Below are 19,829 nucleotides of genomic sequence, written 5' to 3'. Positions count from 1 at the left end.
AATGTGTCAACGCGCTCATAATGAGTGAGACTAGATGAGATGTTGAGAATGATTGTAGCCATAACGACAATGACGATGACCGTAAAAAACGACAACGATGATATTAGCAACAATGACAGCGGCAGTAGGAAGAACGACTACGATGATGACGACGACACTGATGATGAATGACGACTGCAACGATGGCGACGACGGCGACGACAGGTGGCGATGACGACACGTGCGTGGGAGAGGAAACGCGAGAAATGTTTACATATCGTGTGATACACGCCCGTGGCAGCAGTACCCACGTAGGCGGCTGTGCAAGCTGATATCGTAGGTCTGCTCTGCTGCGCGCATTCGCTGCTCGAACATCAATGTTTTAGCACCGGAAGAGAAATTAATAAGTCGTTATGTGTCGTTGTCTGTGAGCCTGAGAATAGAGCATCCCATTAACACTCAGCTGCGAGTATTAACGCAGAAGAATGGGCGCGAGGAATGGGAAAACATTAATATTGCATACACCAACGATCAGCAAACAAAAACACGCAAGGCTTCATATATGATGAACAATTTCCTATATACGGCGCAGGTGTTTGTGTGTGCGTGTGAGAGAGCGAGAAAGAGAAATATATATAAAAGGAGAGAGAAAGATAGAGAGAGACACACACACACACACACACACACACACACACACACACACACACACACACACACACACACACACACACACACACACATGCATACATTCATACATACATACATATACGTTGCACACGCGAGCAGGTATATACAAACATTCTAGGGCAATGTTTTTTAGAGAATACGTCCGCTGACCGCTGTCTCGCCCTCCTCCTCTCCCTCTCTCTTACTCTCTCTCTCTCTCTCTCTCTCTCTCTCTCTCTCTCTCTCTCTCTCTCTCTCTCTCTCTCTTTCTCTCTTCTTCATTCTTTCCCTCTTTCTCTCTTTCTCTCGCTCTCCCTCGCTTTTTCTTTCTCTCTATTTCTCGCGCGCGCTCTCTCTCTCTCTCTTTCTAATCGTTTTTGGGGTCTGCGCGCATACATAGGTTGCTATCATTGCTACAATACACTGACGAAACGGTGTGGACATTAAGAGTACGTTCTTTTTGTTATTGTTGTTGCTGATGCTGTTTGGGGCGAGATCATCGACTACACTACACGTGCACCTCGACGTCCGCTGCGCCCCCTAGTGACGCTCACGCTAAACATGATGTGAAGTGTGTTGCGCATGCATCTTCTTGAGTCGCCCCCGCTCTCGCACGCACTCGCGCCGCCGATGTCAGCATCTAGCGCCTCCTACTGGTGGAAATCGATCTTTTCCGAAGCCATCTTACGTCGTTGATGCCTTCCACATCCTCGCTGTCGTCACCCATGGAGGACGGGTCCATCAGTGGCTGCTGCTGTAACGAACATCAGCTAAATTATTAGTTACTGCTCCCGTTACGAACATGAGTTAAATGATCAGTGACTTTTGCTGTAACAGACACGAGTTAAATTATCAGTGACTGCTGCCGTAACGGACATGAGTTAAATTATCAGTGAATGATGCTGTAACGGACGAGTTAAATTATCATTGTCTGCTGCCGTAACGGACATGAGTTAAAAGATCACTGACTAATGCCGTAACAGACATAAGTTAAACGTTCAATGACTGCTGCAGCGAGAAACCGCTTGTTTGTACTGACGATATATTATATGACTGAGAACTCGATCTCTGGGAAATTACCATGTACTTTATACATTTTTCTAGTTTTTTTTCCGAAATCACGCACGGGCACTCGGAGTTGGGAAACTACCATGGACCCGCTCTCTCTACGTGCATGAATTGCCTATTATTAAAGTGCATATATATATATATATATATATATATATATTCTTAATTTATGGAGACATCTGGGATTAATGCTTTTTCTCATGTCGCTGTCACACGATTATAGATGTACGTTTCAATGGACCCCGAATCTGTGGTTATTTGGCATAAATAAAGTGCGAGTTGTGTATGCGCCGAAACTCTCTGCGTATTTTTAATTAATTTTCGTGCCATGCTCATTCATGTCTGCTGCCTATGGAGTCCTTAAACTGTTGCAAAACACCTTGGCTGGCGGAGCATTTTAATCTTCATGACGAATGCTATGACGCGTGTGACGTCATGCGATTGCTGGCGCCGCTCCCCACCGTTACTGCAAGCGTGGGGGCAACGAGCTGTCAACCCACGTAGGTCTTCTACGATCTATGTTCGACGTTTGTTCGATATTCTCCCTCGCCAGCTGCCGAACCTGCATGCTTATTGACAGCCTGCCTCCCGTTTCTCTCTATATATCTCTCTCTTTCTCTCTCTCTCTCTCTCCTCTTCATCCCCCTCCTCCTCTCTCTACCTCGCATCTTTCTCCTCCATGCCTCTCTCTCTCTCTCTCTCTCTCTCTCTCTCTCTCTCTCTCTCTCTCTCTCTCTCTCTCTCTCTCTCTTACATCACATTATATATATATATATATATGTGTGTTTATTTATATTTACCGAGTAACCGTCAATTTGTTAGATGCGCATTATTTCTTATAACTTTTGCAGGATGATATTTAGTGCGCGTGAACGCGATTCCTCATTAGGACTCTATTCCTCATTAGGACTCTATTCTTCATGACATTACAGCGCCATCTATTGACGAAGGCACAAAAACTCGGCGATGTTCAGAAGACACGCACGCGACGGCGTAATCGATGGCGTTAAGAATGAGGAAGAGGCGGAGGATATCTGCTGCTATTTCGCGCGGGGATTAGGAATGCACGTGCGGCATTCATACATAATTCAATATTACCACCAATCCATCATGGCCGACGCACGCGCGCGCATTGGGAAGATAAGCCCCCCACTGACCGGAAGGAAGTAAGTCGATACCGCTATCAGAAAATTCGCATACCCATTTCTTCGATATGCCGCCTAACCTCCGAGTTTGGTCGATCAATTTTCCTAAGTCGCCCGTCGCGATGCCGCCGTCGTCGTCGGCGTACGTTCGTCGCTCGTCGACGGGATAGAAGCGGTCGCTGTAGTCGCCGACGTCTCGTCGGAAGTCGTCATTTTGTGACGTCATCCTGGCCGTCTGCTTCTGCCGATCGAGTGCTGCGACGCGCTGCAGAAGCTGCCGCAGCTGGTTGTAGTATCCGTGCGCCGTGCGAGGGCGCTGCGTGTCGTCACGTGACAGCTGCAGAGAACTCTGCAGGGCGGCGTCATCGGCGCGCTTGCCCATACCTGCATGATGAGAGATGTTAGCGAGAGAGAAGGGGAGAAGGAAAAAGAGAGAGAGAGGAGGAGATCGATCTGGAAAATGAGAGAGAGGGAGATCGAGAAGGAGCGAGCGATAAAGAACGTGAAAGGAAGAGGGAGTGAGAGAGTAAGAGAGAGAGAGCGAGAACGATCTGGAAAATGAAAGCGGCGTAAAAAAAAGCTAGCGATAGAGGAGATAGAGAAAAGAAGAGGGAGGGAGAAATATTGGCAGTAACGACGTTAGTGGATGTGTCAATATGTATACATAGTAGCTCGTCTTAATTAACACATCGCCATGTATTATTTCGATAATCAATAATGAACATGGTTCGGTAATACACAGGTGTAGCAAAAGCGTTCAAAACAGAGATCATCTAAACAAAGCAGAAATAATCAAAAATAACAAAGGTAATTTAATGCGTGTATATGTACGCTTATAAACACACACACACACACACACATACACAAAGACATTGTATGTGTATGTGTATGTGTATGTGTATGTGTATGTGTATGTGTATGTGTATGTGTATGTGTATGTGTATGTGTATGTGTATGTGTATGTGTATGTGCGCGTGTACGTGTAATATAAGTGCGCGAGTGCGTGTATGTGTATGCATGTGCGAGTGTGTGTGCACGCGCGTGTGTGCGCGTTGCGTGCGTGTGTGTGCGCGGGTGGGTGGGGGGAAAGAGATTGCGTATTGCGTGTACCAGCAGCACTACAGGTAGATTGCAAGCAAATGCGGGCGACGTTGCTCTATAGCGCCGCGTGTCCGCGTGCTGGCGACAACTGACGTCGCCGCTGTGACGTGCCGCTCGCCGTCCGGCTGAATGCATCATTAGAGACGTCGTCGGTAATATCAGAGTCGCCGCTTCGTCGGCGATCGCGTCGCCAGTTTCTGCGCCGACTTCACGTTTCCGCTATCTGTTTAGCTGTCGGTGAAGCTTTGGGCATCGTCGTCGTTGTCGTCGTCGTTGTCGTCGTCTTCGTAAACGACGTCATCAACAGCGTGGCGGCTACATCGTCGGCGAAATCGGTGTAAGCGAGTGTAAGGATTGTTTTAAACGAGAAAACTCGGTCGGAGAAATTGTTATTTATTTCAGCTCTTACATTTATTGTCCTCATTACCTGGAAATAACTAAAAATAAAAGAACGAAAGGGAAATGCCTGCGAGTGACACACTACACGCACAATGTAGAACACGTAATAATAATAATATATAAAACAATCATCTGACGTTGTGTTACAGAGAAAGAGTCTCAATGAAAATAGTTGGTTGTTTTCTACAAGCGCCACCCGACCGATTTCAACGCATGGTAAAACTTAAAGAAAACGCGTTCAATCGTTCTCGCTTAAAGGGATATGTCTACATGCCTGAATATATACGTCGTTTAAGTATTCGCTATATTAGATGTTACCACGCATGATTAATTTAATTAATTACCACGCATTGTAACTATACATCAAATGCGATATATATGGTGTTTTGGGTGTGGTCGATGTAGATGAGTTACGGGGGTGGGTTTGCGGGATCGGATATTTATTTGTTAAGCCTCGTTACACTGATTTCGTGCATGGATGATAACTAGGGAGGTGCACGTACACACACACACACACAAACACACACACACACACACACACACACACACACACACACACACACACACACATAGCTAACTATATAACAATTATCAAGCGCGTATAAAGAATGCCTTTTTTATACGCTCTTGCAATTATATATAATGAGTATAATTACCTCCCAGGCAAGCGTGTCCGTATGCGTGACATCCACCTGAAACACACAGAAAGAAAGAAACGATAAAATACTATATGAAATACACGTACAATTATCACGCAGTCGCCCGTTCTCAGAAAAATCATCAGTAATTAATTCATCACATTAATTAGTTGCAGTTTATTTTCAGTAGTTACTATGTCAGTTTAGAATTGTCATGATGGTCATAACTATTCGCGATCTTCCTGACAACATTCCATGAATCTACATGGCATTCCATAATTCCGTGAGCCTATAATACGATACATATATTCAGGAGTACATGAACAGAGATGTACTACTCTCTACTTGTGCACTTTTGACATAATTACTAGCGGGTAAAAACGCATTTGTGCTTTTATTCACTTGTGGTGTGATGACATCATCGCCTGACAGAATCGTTGGCTCTTGATACCGTCGTGTGCTAATAAACCTTATGCGACAAAAGCGCGCCTTTTATTTTCATTCCTTTTATTCATTTTATTTTATTTTCATTCCTTCCTAACTTGGGGACCCCCCTTCCCGGTGGATGTTTGCCAGCCTCTAGGAACGGGTGTCAGTAGAAGGATTTCGGCTCAGACTCTCTTTCGATGAGATACACTTCTAAGTATTCACGGATGAAGTGGAGTGAGCTGTGAGATGTGTGCGAGCATCGTTAGCTCTGCTGTGACGCAGCATCAGCAGACGACGGCGAGAATAAATGGCGACGACGGGAGACGGCCAAATGGCGCGGCTTTGTGAAGCGGGACTTCTAGACGGTGGGAGAGTAGGCGGCAAACGACATGCCATCACACTTGAGTTGCTAATTAACAGCTGGTAAGTATGTGTGTGTGTATGTGCGCGTGTCTCTCTGTCCGTCTGTCTGTCTTCCTGTCCATCTGTCCGTCCGTTTATCTTCCTGTCTGCCTGTCCGCCTGTCTCTCTGCCTCTCTGTTTGTCTGTCTGTCTGACCGTCCGTCCGTCCGTCCGTCCGTCCGTCCGTACGTACGTACATACGTATATTTGTATGTATGTATGAATGTATGTATGTATGTCGCTGTGCATGTGTGTGGGTATATGTGTGTCTGTCTGTGGGAGGAGTGTTTGTGTGTGCGTGTGTTAGTGCCTCAAGCAGCAATGCCATAGAAAGAAAACACTAAGTGGCCGCGTGTGTTTGCGTGTATTGAGACCCTTCACACGCGCGCCGTAACACGCGTGCTCTCATCCCTCCGAGCCGCGTTGCAAGCGCCGCTCGTCGCTGCGCGCCATTACACGCGAGCGTGTTCTCATGCCTACGCACTATCACACGCGTGCACAGGAAACGTCACTCGGCGGTAATCATTTGCAGTTTTAGCACCGCTCACTGTTCGGGTGAGACGACTAAAGCCGATCCAAGTACCCCACCTTGTTTTTTACAAATTTAATAGAGTGTTGCGCCGCGCGCGCGCGATAGACAGACAGAGAGAGAGAGAGAGAGAGAGAGAGAAAATTTACGCATTATTTGCGAGCACCATCTATTCACTATCTTCCAGCTCCAGTAGCGCGCCGGCTAGTGCGCTGGCTGCCCGCTGCAAGCACCTGGGGAGAGATTTGGCTTCACCGTCATCAAGCAAGCGTGTTTCGATGGACTATAACACGCAGAGGCTATAAGCGGTAGGATCGAGGCGGTAGGAACATTAAATGCGAGAGCGCGTCGTTGCTGGGATATTACAGAATTGAATGGTAGAGAATGGCGATGTTTTAGGAGGGTGGCAATATCCAGCCGTGACTTGCGTGCGTGTCTGTTTGCGGTGATACACTGTCCGTTTCAGTCGGTCGATTTCAGATAAAGAAGAACTTTAATGTAGGTCTAAGGACATATTTTCAGTTGGACCAGGCGTAGATTATATTATGTAACAACGCTTATGGCACAGTGTTTATTATAAGTAATTTTAATCGTGTTTTGATATAGGATTCTTTGTTTACAGCTCTAGTTAAGCCACTAGATAGAAGTTCAGCTGCTAGGGATCTTCGTTGCAAGTGCTGTGCTGTTTCCCATGTATTAATTGAATTGAAAATGGATTGCAATATTTTAGATTGCACTATTACATTCATTTAGATTCTACACATATTTGTGCAGTATGCGTTTCCTCTCCCACCCCAACATCTCTTCTCTCTCTCTCTCTCTCTCTCTCTCTCTCTCTCTCTCTCTCTCTTTCTTTCTTTCCTTCCTCCCCACGGTCACTCCTAGCCATCTATCTCGCTCTATCTATTAATCTCTCTCTCTTTCTCTATATCGCTTCATCTATCTCTTTGTCTATCACTCTCTATATCTATCTATCTCACCCCGTACCCCGCTTTCTCTGTCTTTCTATCCATCTACACTCTCTCATTCCCTTTCTCTCTCTCTCTCTCTCTCTCTTTCTCTCTCCCTTATGCTCGCACATTTTCTCCCCTTCTTTCTCGCTGACTATCATCCCAGTCCTATTGTTGTATTGCACATATTGCGTTCTGATTAACAAGGGACGCTTTTAAATCGGCGAGGCTGTGCGGCTAATTGTCTATCTATAACCCAATAACTCATATATACGTTGACGAAGCATTACCTCGTGGATGGCCTCGGCGTGCATTGGGTTTGAATTCATTTACGTCTGAATGGCGAGTAATTTTGCTGTAGGCGGTGTGTATATACTACCTGGTATTTTAGCGAGATAGCGTAATGCTAGTTACGCGAATATCGAATAGCAAGAAAATGCAAGCCGTAAAATGAACTCATTATTTAGTGAATTGTAAAATCGCTATCATTATGTAAACTGGAGCTTTGCCATTGTGTTTGCTTTCATCAGAGGATGACCATGAGGAATAAGTTTTCGCGCAGTATCTTATACAGGCACGCTCTCTCTCCCTAGATAATATTTGAATTACTAATGGGGCAATGTTTGTTGGCTTCGGTATTATCATTATAGAAACATGCCATGGCCACGCACGGCAAGCGATTGCAATTAATGCCCAATATATACACATACATCCACGTTTCATACGACAGTCAACGAAGGTATGGAAAACTCGAAATTGGAAAAGGGGCGTCCGTATATACCTTCTCTAATTGCGTCGAATAAAATCGTTAGCATGCCATAAACACGCCAACGCACGACCTCGTACACGCGCATACACGCACACGACCACGTACACGTGCATACACGCACACGATCATGCACACGCGTACACGCGCGCACAACGCCGTGGGTATGCGTGTGTAACTGTATACAATACAAGAGCACACGCTACTACTTGCTTGCGCTAGTGTTGCTACTACTACACCAATACTGCTCTTACCACTAATAGTACTACTTACTTGAACTGTAATAAGCTAATAAATAACTTTGAATTTGAATTGTAAATTAATGATAATGACGTTTCATTGCAAATCACAGAAATCATTAGATCGTTGTATTTCAGAGTTTACCGGAACATCACTAAATTAATCGCTAAATTAAAAACTTTCGCATTTGTAGGTCCTGTGTTTTAGACAAAGTCTAGCTTCACTGGCTGGTTGATGCATTAGTGCACCATAGAGTTTAGAGTCTCGGACAACCCTGCCGAAATGCGCTACTTTACCTATAGTTTTATCAGACTTACGCGCGTGCTTGTGCGTGCGCGTGAACGTGTTTGGGAGTGCGCGCTTCGTGTGCGCGTGTATATGTGTACGTACGAGCGTGCGCGCGCGTGTGTGCGTGTGTAAATCTTGAACATAACACACCACGGCAGATATAGTTAGCAGCCGGCGACATCGCCCGCATCATGCTGCTACGCTGGCTGCTATCGACATCACCGTCATTCGAGAGCCAGATCTAGTATTCCCTTACTCTATAGTACCATGCAGCGATTCATCGCATGCAATACTCGTTCATGTAATTCTCGGCAAACGGCGCGCCGGGAGGATTACACTGCCCGTGTTTGCTATGGACACAGGCCGCAGAAATAACACAGGTGCGTCGCTTCGACACTCACAAACACACCGGCCGGGTGAAGCCCCGTGTTATTTGCGCGGTAATGCAAGCCGCTGGTAGCTTCACAACGCTGTATGCGCAACAAGCACGCGATTGGGCGGCCTCCGCACGTAGTTGCCCTAAAGCCGGGCGCAAACGTGGTGATTTTTATCGACAGTACTGGCGATTTTTATCGACAGTACTGTCGATAAAAATCGCCACGTGTGCGCCACCCGGCGACAATGCAACCATCTGTCAGCAACATACCACTGTATGAGCTGTACGTGACCTGTTCAAACCACACCACGGGCGCTGCCATATTTGATCACGTTCTTCAAATCATGCATTTGATTGGTTAATCCAAAAACTGTTGCCTGAATCCGTCGCCTGGTCAGCGCACACGTAGCGATTGTTCAGCGACTTGGCAACAAATATCAAACGTGTTTGATATTCCAGCGACGAGTTTCTGGCGTCAAAATTGCCGACGCCGTGCAGCGCACACGTGGCGATTTCTCGGCGACTTTGTTGCTGGCAACAAAATCGCCAGTACTGTCGATAAAAATCGCCGCGTGTGCGCCGTAAAACTCAATCTTTCTCCCGCGTTTAGGCGGTACATTGTTTACTTTAGTCTCGTTATACCGTAAGCGACATTGTTCAATTCGTGTACGATGTGATTTCATATATATCATTCGTGTGTGATTTTACTTCTATATATATATATATATATATATATATATATATATATGGATACCTAGATATCTTATATTTAAATTTATGCCGAAAGCCATGAAAACTAGCCGGGTGGAATCAAATTCCTCCGTAATGCCAAGTCGTCCCAGTCGTCTGATTCCAATTTGTCGTTTGAAATATACGCAAGCTCGCACTAGAAATATTAAGGCTGTATGCCCTTGTTCTACGTACACACAGAGAATTCAATTATCGTTTAAAGCTCATAATTATGTTCGCGGAATACCTGTCAGGTAGAGCGACGTTTATTATTAAATTTGTTGGCAATTATTTATGACGTTATTTTACAACGCCATAGCCTAACGCTATAACGCTAAGCCTAGCTATATATAACATCAGCTCAGCGTGGAAGTTACGTGCATAATATGCGAAGAACGATAAACAAACGGTGTTCTGCAAAAATTTATGTTTCAAGTCACTAATAATAGACTATGAAGAAAATGCGAGATTAAACCTCTATCGCATGTTCGACAGAAAATCATAGGTGTTCCAGGCCCGTTCAACGGCCGAATGGATCATAGGCAATCTACACATGAAGGCGCACGCGCAATAGTGCACGGAAAATATCTTCATATACGCTGTCGGTGTGTGTATAGAACACGACAGATCGATTTTGTTCTGGTATATCACTCTATTCGGCCAGCAAAATCGCGTAAAAGAAACGTAGATTTTCTGAATTCAATATTTATCTGTCGACTAACGACATATGGCGTCCCAGGAAACGCGTAAATGTATCTTGCGTAATGGTATACCTGCAGATCACATAAACATATTATGTAACGTAAGGTAAACGTAACCTATCGTGTAAGATAGAACACGTGGAGGTAGGCCTACCTGTCGCACCTATAGACAATTTTGAGGTTCGAACGGGTACTTGAAATGTCGACACAAGTTTCTTTGGTTCTCTGTCGAGATACCGCGTTTATACTTCGTGGCAGCACCGCGCAGTGGGCAACAATGCTCTCCACACAAGTAATATTGGTGTTTTATGCCACGTGACACATGCTATTACTATATTACCCTGTATTACTATATTACTGTACCTTACTGAGACAGTTTATTTCCAAACGGCCAATGTGGAGTTTTGTCCTTTTCTCCCCATTCATGGATCATGTGCCCTTCGTGGCTGCGTTGTTTTGTTTTTTTGTAGCAGGTTTCGCTTAGCAATGTTTCTCGATTATTAGACGGTGATGTATCGAGCCTTGCGCTGGCATGTAATAATTGGTATAGCAAGTACACTCCGGAACACATATCTCGTGAGATACAGAACGAGGAACTTTTGATGATAGCACGATGATAGAACGAGTGACAGTCCGAGAAGCCTTTCTACCTATACCCTTGCTGCCGATTATGAAACGAACCGACGAGACGCGCGTCTGCCGCGTTATTATGTAGCTACCGGCGGAATTCTACGATCCCTTTGAGTTACCCATAGATACTATTGCTAAGTCAGCAAATCTCATCCGGGTTATACGTGTTTTTAACATGCGAGCGCCAAATCATCGACTTTGCGGCACTTTGTTACTAAGTAGCGCGTTTAAAACGCCCCATCGATGCAGTGATTGGCTAGAGCTGTCTGTCAATCTCTCCACGCGGATATGTCAAAAAAAAGTTTCCGACCCGTATCATTTTCCCCAATTTACGATACTTTTCGTTATTGCTTAAGTAACAGCACATGCCTAAAGTAACGCTAACATGTCTTAGAACCTTCGTACTACCAAAACATGCACGATTCGAATTTTGAATACTCGTTTTGATTTTCACCGCCATCTCTTGCGAATCTCTGGCACCGAATTCACTACACAGAATTGAATGCCCTTTTGTTTGAAGCAGGTGCACTATGGGTGCACTTGTTTCGAATGCGTTTTTTGCAAATCAAGTGTCGCTATAATCAAATATGTCATGGTGTTACGATGTGTTGAATTCCAATTTCCTGTGCCATAACAGCATAAATTCTTTAGGTTTTTTAAGTTGGTGTAATCAGTAACATATCCGCTATTAAGTGAGACTATGTTTCGCTATATCTTTTTTCCAGATTTTCAATTTTTCGCAATGATTTCAAAATATATTAGTTAAGTCTACTGTTCCCGGAAGCTACGCCTAAATATCTATGCTACGAATGCCGGTATATATATATATCAGGAGTAGATAACAGGGAATTCCCTATTATCTACTTCTGATATATACATATATAGCTCCCGCGCTGTTAACACAATCACGTACTGCCGAAAGTGTGCGTCACTATGTCATGGGAACGACGTTTGATGTAGATAATTACGTGTTTTCGCGTAAAGCTAGCAGCACACTTCACCATTTTCGTTGCTCGTACAGGCAATTTTCGTGGTCGACAATTTTTGTGGCCGTTGCCGCGTCACAGCACACTTCACCACAAGTTGCCACCACGAGCAATTTTCGTGGTGAGAAATCAAACCGGTTTGATTCTCGGCAACTCGTGGTCACCACCAAATTTCCGTGGTGAGTGGTCGTTGCCAGCCCCCGCACACTTGGCCATTTTTGTGGCGACCACAAAAATTGCCTGTACGAGCAACGAAAATGGTGAAGTGTGCTGCCCGCGTAACGCACACACGCTAGGACAAGATATCCTTACCACGTGGGTGTGTTTATATAAAGTAGGAAATACAGAGAGAATAAAACACGGCCCACCCGTCTAATTGCATCCCACCAGAAAGCTCAACATTCTGTCGATAGGGTGCGCTGAGTTTGTTTACCTGTGGCATTTAATAAGGGTAATATTTGCTTAATACGAACCTGCTAAAACAAATTAATATGGATTCACGTCGGACCTCTATTTGCCTGGAACTGTTAATTTCTGGAATCAGAACGGTTATTCTCCCGATATTGCGATCGCGGGATCTTTGTCAAAAATATCGTGCTATTATATGATATGACTTAAACAAAACATTTAAATTAAAGGCAGGTTTCCAACAAGGGTCTCCACGACTGGTTTATCCCGGAGCACACCGTAAGAGCTCAGTACACAAACACCTATGAAAGATTTAAGAACCTGCGAACATTGTGAAATGTATAACTTAGCGATAGTATGTTCTCCGTTGGTTTAAAGGCCAATTAACAGCGAAGCTAAATTACATGAGTACATTAGCATGATTTAATGAACTCTTGGATATAATTATATATATATATATATATATATATACTATACACATATACAACGCGCCTCACCACTATGAAAAATCAGGAACGCTATCAAGCGCGAAATTCAATTACGCTGATCGTTAAACGCGGTGCGAGGGATCAATTCTAACTCAACAGCAAACATGCGAAAAGAATAAACGCGGTGCAGAGTTAGAGTTGGCTCGTAAACAATCCCTAACTGCGAGCCATGTTGTTGCGAATAATAAAAGCCTACATGCATATCGCGAGTGGAATTTGCAGCCAGCCTAACTTGACAGATAAAAAAACGCAATTACATATTCTAACATTTTTCGGCAGATTCTTCGAAATGTTTGTGATCAAATCGAGGCGAATCTAAAATGTATACTATACAAATTTCGCTCCGATCATACACGGTGTCCCCAATATTACCTTTATTTAAATTTATAGTAGTTGTGTCATTGACAATAGTTTGTTCGCCGAAGAGTTACGGAACTAGCGCGGAATTATTAGGCTAATGTAATATTTAGCAATTCAATACAGCTTTATATGAAGTGATTTTTAGGCATCAAAGCGCGCATTCTCGAATCCATACCCGTGGGAATTCTCTGTGATTGAGACATTTATGGCTAGCCGCGCTCGCTACGTAAAACCCCACAACGTCCACCCTATATCACTGCGAGTTTATAGTGACTATAGGTTTGCTCTCGTGTTTTTATCGTGAATATGTTTGTTGTCGCGATATGATAGTAACTATCTTTGTTGCCACTGCCTGATAGTAACCAAGCTTGTTGTCACGATTCAATCGTGAATACGTTTGTTGTCACGGTTTGATAGTGAATATGTCTTAATCGCAATTTAATAGTAACTACGTTGTTGTGACAAATTTATAGTGACTATCTGTGTTGTCACGGTTTAATAATAAATACTTTTTTCACTGTTTAATCGTGACTACTACGTTTGTTGTCCCCGTTTTGTTCGTGACTACATTTCTTGTCACAGTTTTTTCGTGACTACGTTTGTTGTCAAAGTTTAATCGCAACTACGTTTGTTGTCACGGTTTAATCGTGGCTATACGTTTGTTGTCACAGTTTAATCGTGACTACACCGCTGATCTGCACTCGCTGTAGTTTGTGCTGTGAATATATTATTCTGACACCTACTGCCTACATGAGAATGACGTAATGACTAGAAATAAATGAACTGTCACTCATTACGGGTGCGAACATGCTGAGCAAAAATAATGACGCCTGTTTCGCGTCAGCACATGATCGGAGATAGCTGCACGTCTAGCCAGATGTGTATCAGACCCACACGTTCTATACGCCACTGTGTGATAGAGCACGACATAGACGTACGAGTCACTTGTCGACTTTAACATGATCATCTCTCAAATATATCGAGAAATTAATGAATTTGTAGACAAATTTATATATATATAATAGTCGTGCGTATTGTAGCAATGATAAAGATCATATCATATCAGAGGCTCGTCGATAGCCGTCTGTCGCAGTCTGTAAACCGGAGCTTGAATGTACGAGAGTGAGACGAAGAACTCGCGTTATTGCGTAGCGCTTGAAATATAGTAAAGCATATTGCTGCTGAGTAAGACAGAGTGGGTTAGATCGCGTGGGTGGGGTGACGTGGGCGTTATTGTATATCGCTTGAAATATAGTCAGGCATATTGCAGCTCGCTTGGGGTGGGGTGGCGTGACCGTGTTTATAGACTTTTTTTGATACCTTACCGGAGATAACGAAGAATATTGCCGAATTGTATGGGGCGCGTGAATCAGGATTTCTGTGAGACAGACGCAAGTCTGCTGACGTTCCTTTGAAGGAGTGATAAATGATCGAAATCGTCATACAATGGAATGACATCGATGACATGCGCCGAGGTTTTTTTTAACGAGAATTTGTTTCGCGGGAAGTACGATTTTATAGGTCGTCATTGCCACGTGGCTTACTGTACGCATGTACGCCACATGTACATACTGTCGGCATGTACGCACGCACACACACACACACACGCGCGCGCACACACACACACGTTCGCACACACACGCACACGCCGCCGCACACGTGTACGTGCGCAAACACGCCCCTGCACACGACATATACGCACGCCCACACGCGCACGCACATATACTCACGCAAACACGCCCCTGCACATGCACACATGCACGCGCGCACACATATACGCATGCAAACACGCTCTCGCGCACGTACACATATACGCATGCAAACACGCTCTTGCGCACGCACGTACACGTATGCGTGCACACACACACGCACCTCACGCACACATATACACACGCAAACCCGCCTCTGCACACACACGCGCGCACGGCTGCACACGATCACATCGCTTTAGTCGCCAATTTTCCTTTTCAAAACACATTTATGTGCGTAGTAATTATATTTACATTAGGCGCGGCAAATAAAATTGTTTGCTTACCGATACCAATCCATCACTGAAAACAACGATGGAACAAAGATTCCTTCCCGCTCGCAATACATATATCTATACACGCACGCACGCACGTACACTTATTTATACACGTACGTACGCAATGCCCACACACCCGTGTTGTAGGTCTCGAAGCCGGTCTTGGCCTCGTGACCGGCTTCGAGGCCGGTTTCTTTGGTCTCGTCCTCAGTCTTGGCCTCGGAGTGTAATGACTCGGACTCGGACTCGGACTCGGACTCGAGCCTTCCGGACTCGAGGACTCGGGTCGAAGCCGGCTCGAGGCCACTACATAGTACATAACTGTACATATTGTAAATACGCAGTTTACAAGAATTTAAAACTAAAACTCCTACCTAAATGGGAGACATCTCCCATTTTTGAACAAACACATACATTGAAGTGATAGGCCTTGTCGGTCTGTTCCCCCTTTTTTTAAATCAAAACTGGACTCGGACTCGGACTCGGGTGTGTGGACTCGGACTCGGACTCAGACTCGGGTGGCGCGGACTCGGACTCGGACTCGGACTCGGACTCGGGGGGTGCGGACTCGACTACAACACTGCCACATATATATATAGTTTGACACGGGTGAATTAATTTTATAATTATAGAAATGAAGCTCATCTAATGATATCTGTAATTGCGTCTTGACCAACATGAATTTCAGTAGGTTATAAGATTGCTATCATTTATTTTCACGATCAAGACAAAGAACGGTTAGTGTGTTCTGAATCTAAATGTTTGTGTACTAGTAAATGATCCTACATTGGTAATCTACGCAGCTCTGAATGGGTTGTTGTTGTTATTGTTTTTTCTTCTTAACGTTATTTAGCGATCTATTGGCTGGCGCGGTTGATTTGAAATAATAATAACAATTATTTTGATTATTACAATTATTATTATTATTTTTATTTATTAGCATCATCATCATCATTGTTGTTGTTGTTATTACTCGGTCGACGTTGTCACTATAGTCATCGTTGTTGCCGGAGTACTGTGGTCGATGCGAGTTGGTTGATGTCGTTCGTGTTATGGTTGGGTCGCATTAGCATTGTGAGTTTTCTGCCTGCTGATGTTGTTGTTACTATAGTTACAGTCAACATAATTATCGTTAATGTCGTTTGGGTTGTAAATTATATCAGGCTGCTATAAGGACGATGACGACAATGTTAGCCTGGGATAATATTATTTTGCAATAATATGGTACCCATAGTCATTAAAATCCGTTATGTATATATAGGCACTTAGAGGGCGAAATATCGGTGACCATTAGTCGTTATAGCTGCATCATTTCTAATGCACTGTTGCGTCAACTAACTATATAGGTGCCTTCTCATTTCGCTCGTTTTCGTAAATTACCGAGTCACTTTGGGGTAGCCATCAACTGGTAACATTTTCCTTGCGAATGATAATTGAGCAGAAATTGACATTTTCCGCGCTTTATCCCGCCGTAGTTCGGTTTCCTCTCCGGCGGTATATAACACTAGCAGACAACAGACCACAGACAGCAGATGCGTTTCGCGACTGCAAATTTCGTGGCGGTTTTAATGGCGTTTTGTGGAACCTGTGGATATAGAGCGAGGGGGTGAAAGTGGGTAGAGAGAGAAAGCGGCAGAGAGAAGGCCGATAGTAGAGAGAGAATGAGGCGAACCAGAAGGGGAGTGGGAAGAGAGACGGGGAGAGAGGGGGAGAAAGAGGTTGGAAAGTGGAAAAGAGGGAAAGAAAAGGGGTGAAGAAAGGGGAAAGAGAGAGAAACAGTGTGAGGGTACGTGCAGAAGAGAGCGATGCACAGAAAGAAAACGAGATCGGAAAGAAAGATGGGGGCGAGAGCGAGTAGGTGGTGGTGCACAGATAGTTAACAGTTCCGCCATTTTTCAGAATGAGATCATTAATCGCGACTAAGATCCTGCAAAAACTCGTAAAAGTTTAAACGATGTAGTTCGCGTGCGTGCAAATATCAACGTGCACATGTTAGTATGTGGCATGCGAGCGTGTTTGTTTAACATATGTTCGTTTGTGTATTGATTTAATTGTTGATGATAGTCGTTTGATTCATGCGCGTGGTTGCATGCACGCACGCGCGTGGTAGGTGCGTGCGTGCGCGCTTGTGCATACAGGCGTGCGTGAGCGTTCATTTATCTGCACATGTACGTGCGTTAGTGAATGCTTGTTTGTGCGCTATTTCTACAGGACTCCGTAACTTTTTCAATAACTTTGTCAGCGTTTTTAAATTGCTGCCGTGATAAATGGACGGGCATATACCTAATGGAGCCTAAGTTAAAATATTTACGCAGTACGCATGTCACTCTCCGAGCTTCAATATAGTTTCTGTACCAGATGGCTGGGTAGCCTTTTCCATCCACGCTCTAAAAGCATCACAGAGCAAATAATTTCCTATTGGTGGCCATACTTAGTTAAAACTCAAATTTCAATGCCGCTCTCTCCCTCTCTCTTGTGATAGAGCACGACATAGACGTACGAGTCACTTGTCGACTTTAACATGATCATCTCTCAAATATATCGAGAAATTAATGAATTTGTAGACAAATTTCGTCTCACCTGTCAGCATACATATTACTGATCATTACTTTGGTATAAACATTACTACGAGTTTGTGCTGTTATAGGCTGTAACACAGTAAATGAGCAGCAAAGATGCGCCTGCGTTCTTCAGATTCGCGAAAATGAAATATGCAAATGGTGCCACAAAACAAGTGACGTATTTATGTGACGTAACTTTTTCTAGACGCGTACCTATCTCGACGTGTAGTCAAATCACGCGCTAGTGATGTTAACTTGTGTAAATAAATGTATGTAATTTGAAATGCAGATCGGTGCACATATTAGTAAATGGAATAATGTACGGGTGTTCTATGGCACGTTAGCCTTACTAAATACATTTGGTGTTACGCAAGGAGTACCGGCAAGTATCGAAACGGTCGACAAATTATAAAAACGGTGGTAAAATATGTGAAATCCTTGTATTAAAGAGTTCCACGCGTGTCGAATAGCAATTCAACTTGCATGTGCGCATTTGACATTCAACGATGTGCTCGTGCGCGTGCCTGCGTACGTACGTGCGTATGTTGTTGAGAGGCTTCTTCGGTGTAGCCTGGCGTGGTTTTCACTCACGACTTTCATTCGGCATTTATACGAAGTATACGATGATGGTATATGAAATATATGTGTCACTATAGCACATACGAGGGACTCTAACATGGCAAGAATAGTTTATTGGCGTGAATTGAGAAATCCCATGTTGAATAGCGACTAATGGCGGTTCATAGTGCGCACAGGAGGGAGACTCTTGCCTGCGCGAGCGTGCGTGCGTGCGTGCGAGCGAGAAAGCGTACGAGCGAGCGAGCGAGAAAGCGTGCGTGCGAACGAGTGTATGTGCGCGTGCATGCGGGCATGCGTGTGTGACGCGCGTGCGTGCGAGCGAGGGTGTGTGCGCGTGCGTGGCGGCGCATGCGTGTGTGTGCGCGTACGTGGCGGGGCATGCGAGTAGGTCCTGTAGGTGGACTCGGTGGGCGCATGAGCACGTAGCGCCGCTGTGTAACCATGCAGCTCATATTGGCGGCAGCCGTATCAATATCAAGTTTGTTTTTTTAACAAACCCAGATTATTAGAATAAACATCTATATTTTTATAGAGGCTCAATACTAGATAATAATATATGATATAGTATAATATATATATAGTGTGAGAGAATGCACATATATTATCATGTGTGTGCTGCGGCGCGCGTGCGTGGCTGCGTGCATAATCGCGTGCGTGGTATGTTGTATTGGGTTGTGTGTGTGTGTGTGTGGTTGTGTGTGTGTGCGTGTGCTGTGTGTTGTGTGTGTTGGTGTGTGTGTGTGTGTGTCGTGTGTGTGTGCTGTGTGTGCGGCGCGTGCGTGCGTGTGTGCGTGCATGCCTGCGTGCGTGCGTCGGTCTCGCACATAGACACACACACACTATATCTCTCTCTCTCTCTCTCTTGCGCTCTTCCTGTTTCTTTGATGGGAGTTGTGAGTACGCCTGAGAATATGTGCAGACATCTTTAGCGAGAGCTGCTTTTGCAGACAGCCTTTTCCCTCGGTCGAGGTTTCTCTCACTGTCATGATTAAGCGGCCATGCTGAAAAACGTGATCGCGCTGCACGACTGACCACTACATCCCGATCATCGTGAACTGTGGGCGGTAAACGCTTCCGGTTCCTGTTTCCTGGCACCAGTTCGTGCGCAATCAATTTCAGTCGTGAAATATAGTCGCACCCTGTTTCCCGCATTGACGACGAGGAAAGTGTTTTCACATTTTAGAAAGAGGAATATGTGATAAGGCAAAATTGCTGATCAGATGTCTCACCGCCTCTCTCGCTCCGCTCTCTCTCTCTCTCTCTCTCTCTGCGTCTCTTGCTCTCTCTCTCTTTCTGCTCTCTTGATGCTTTCATCAGATGGATATATTAGTTATAGATAATGATAGATAGATAGATAGATAGATGATGATACGATGTAGATAGAT

At 44.5% G+C, this 19,829-nt stretch overlaps 1 protein-coding gene across 1 annotated transcript in view; it reads right to left on the bottom strand.

The window, feature by feature from the left end:
* Positions 1–959: 959 nt before the first annotated feature.
* The window catches only part of LOC106809693, a 48,671-nt gene continuing 29,801 nt past the window's right edge, over positions 960–19,829 (bottom strand). The window contains exons 3-5 of the mRNA XM_014812864.1: positions 5,015–5,050; positions 2,914–3,242; positions 960–1,399 (exon numbers count right to left, since the gene is read on the bottom strand). Of these exons, the coding sequence (XP_014668350.1) occupies positions 1,286–1,399; positions 2,914–3,242; positions 5,015–5,050 (479 nt within the window). The 3' untranslated portion in view covers positions 960–1,285. The remainder of the gene's footprint in view (positions 1,400–2,913; positions 3,243–5,014; positions 5,051–19,829) is intronic.

The sequence above is a fragment of the Priapulus caudatus genome, unplaced genomic scaffold (assembly GCF_000485595.1).
Source record: "Priapulus caudatus unplaced genomic scaffold, Priapulus_caudatus-5.0.1 Scaffold377, whole genome shotgun sequence".
In the NCBI taxonomy this organism is placed as follows: domain Eukaryota; kingdom Metazoa; phylum Priapulida; class Priapulimorpha; order Priapulimorphida; family Priapulidae; genus Priapulus; species Priapulus caudatus.
The sequence above is the reverse complement of the archived record's forward strand: the minus strand, read 5'-3'. Positions and strand labels throughout refer to the sequence as shown.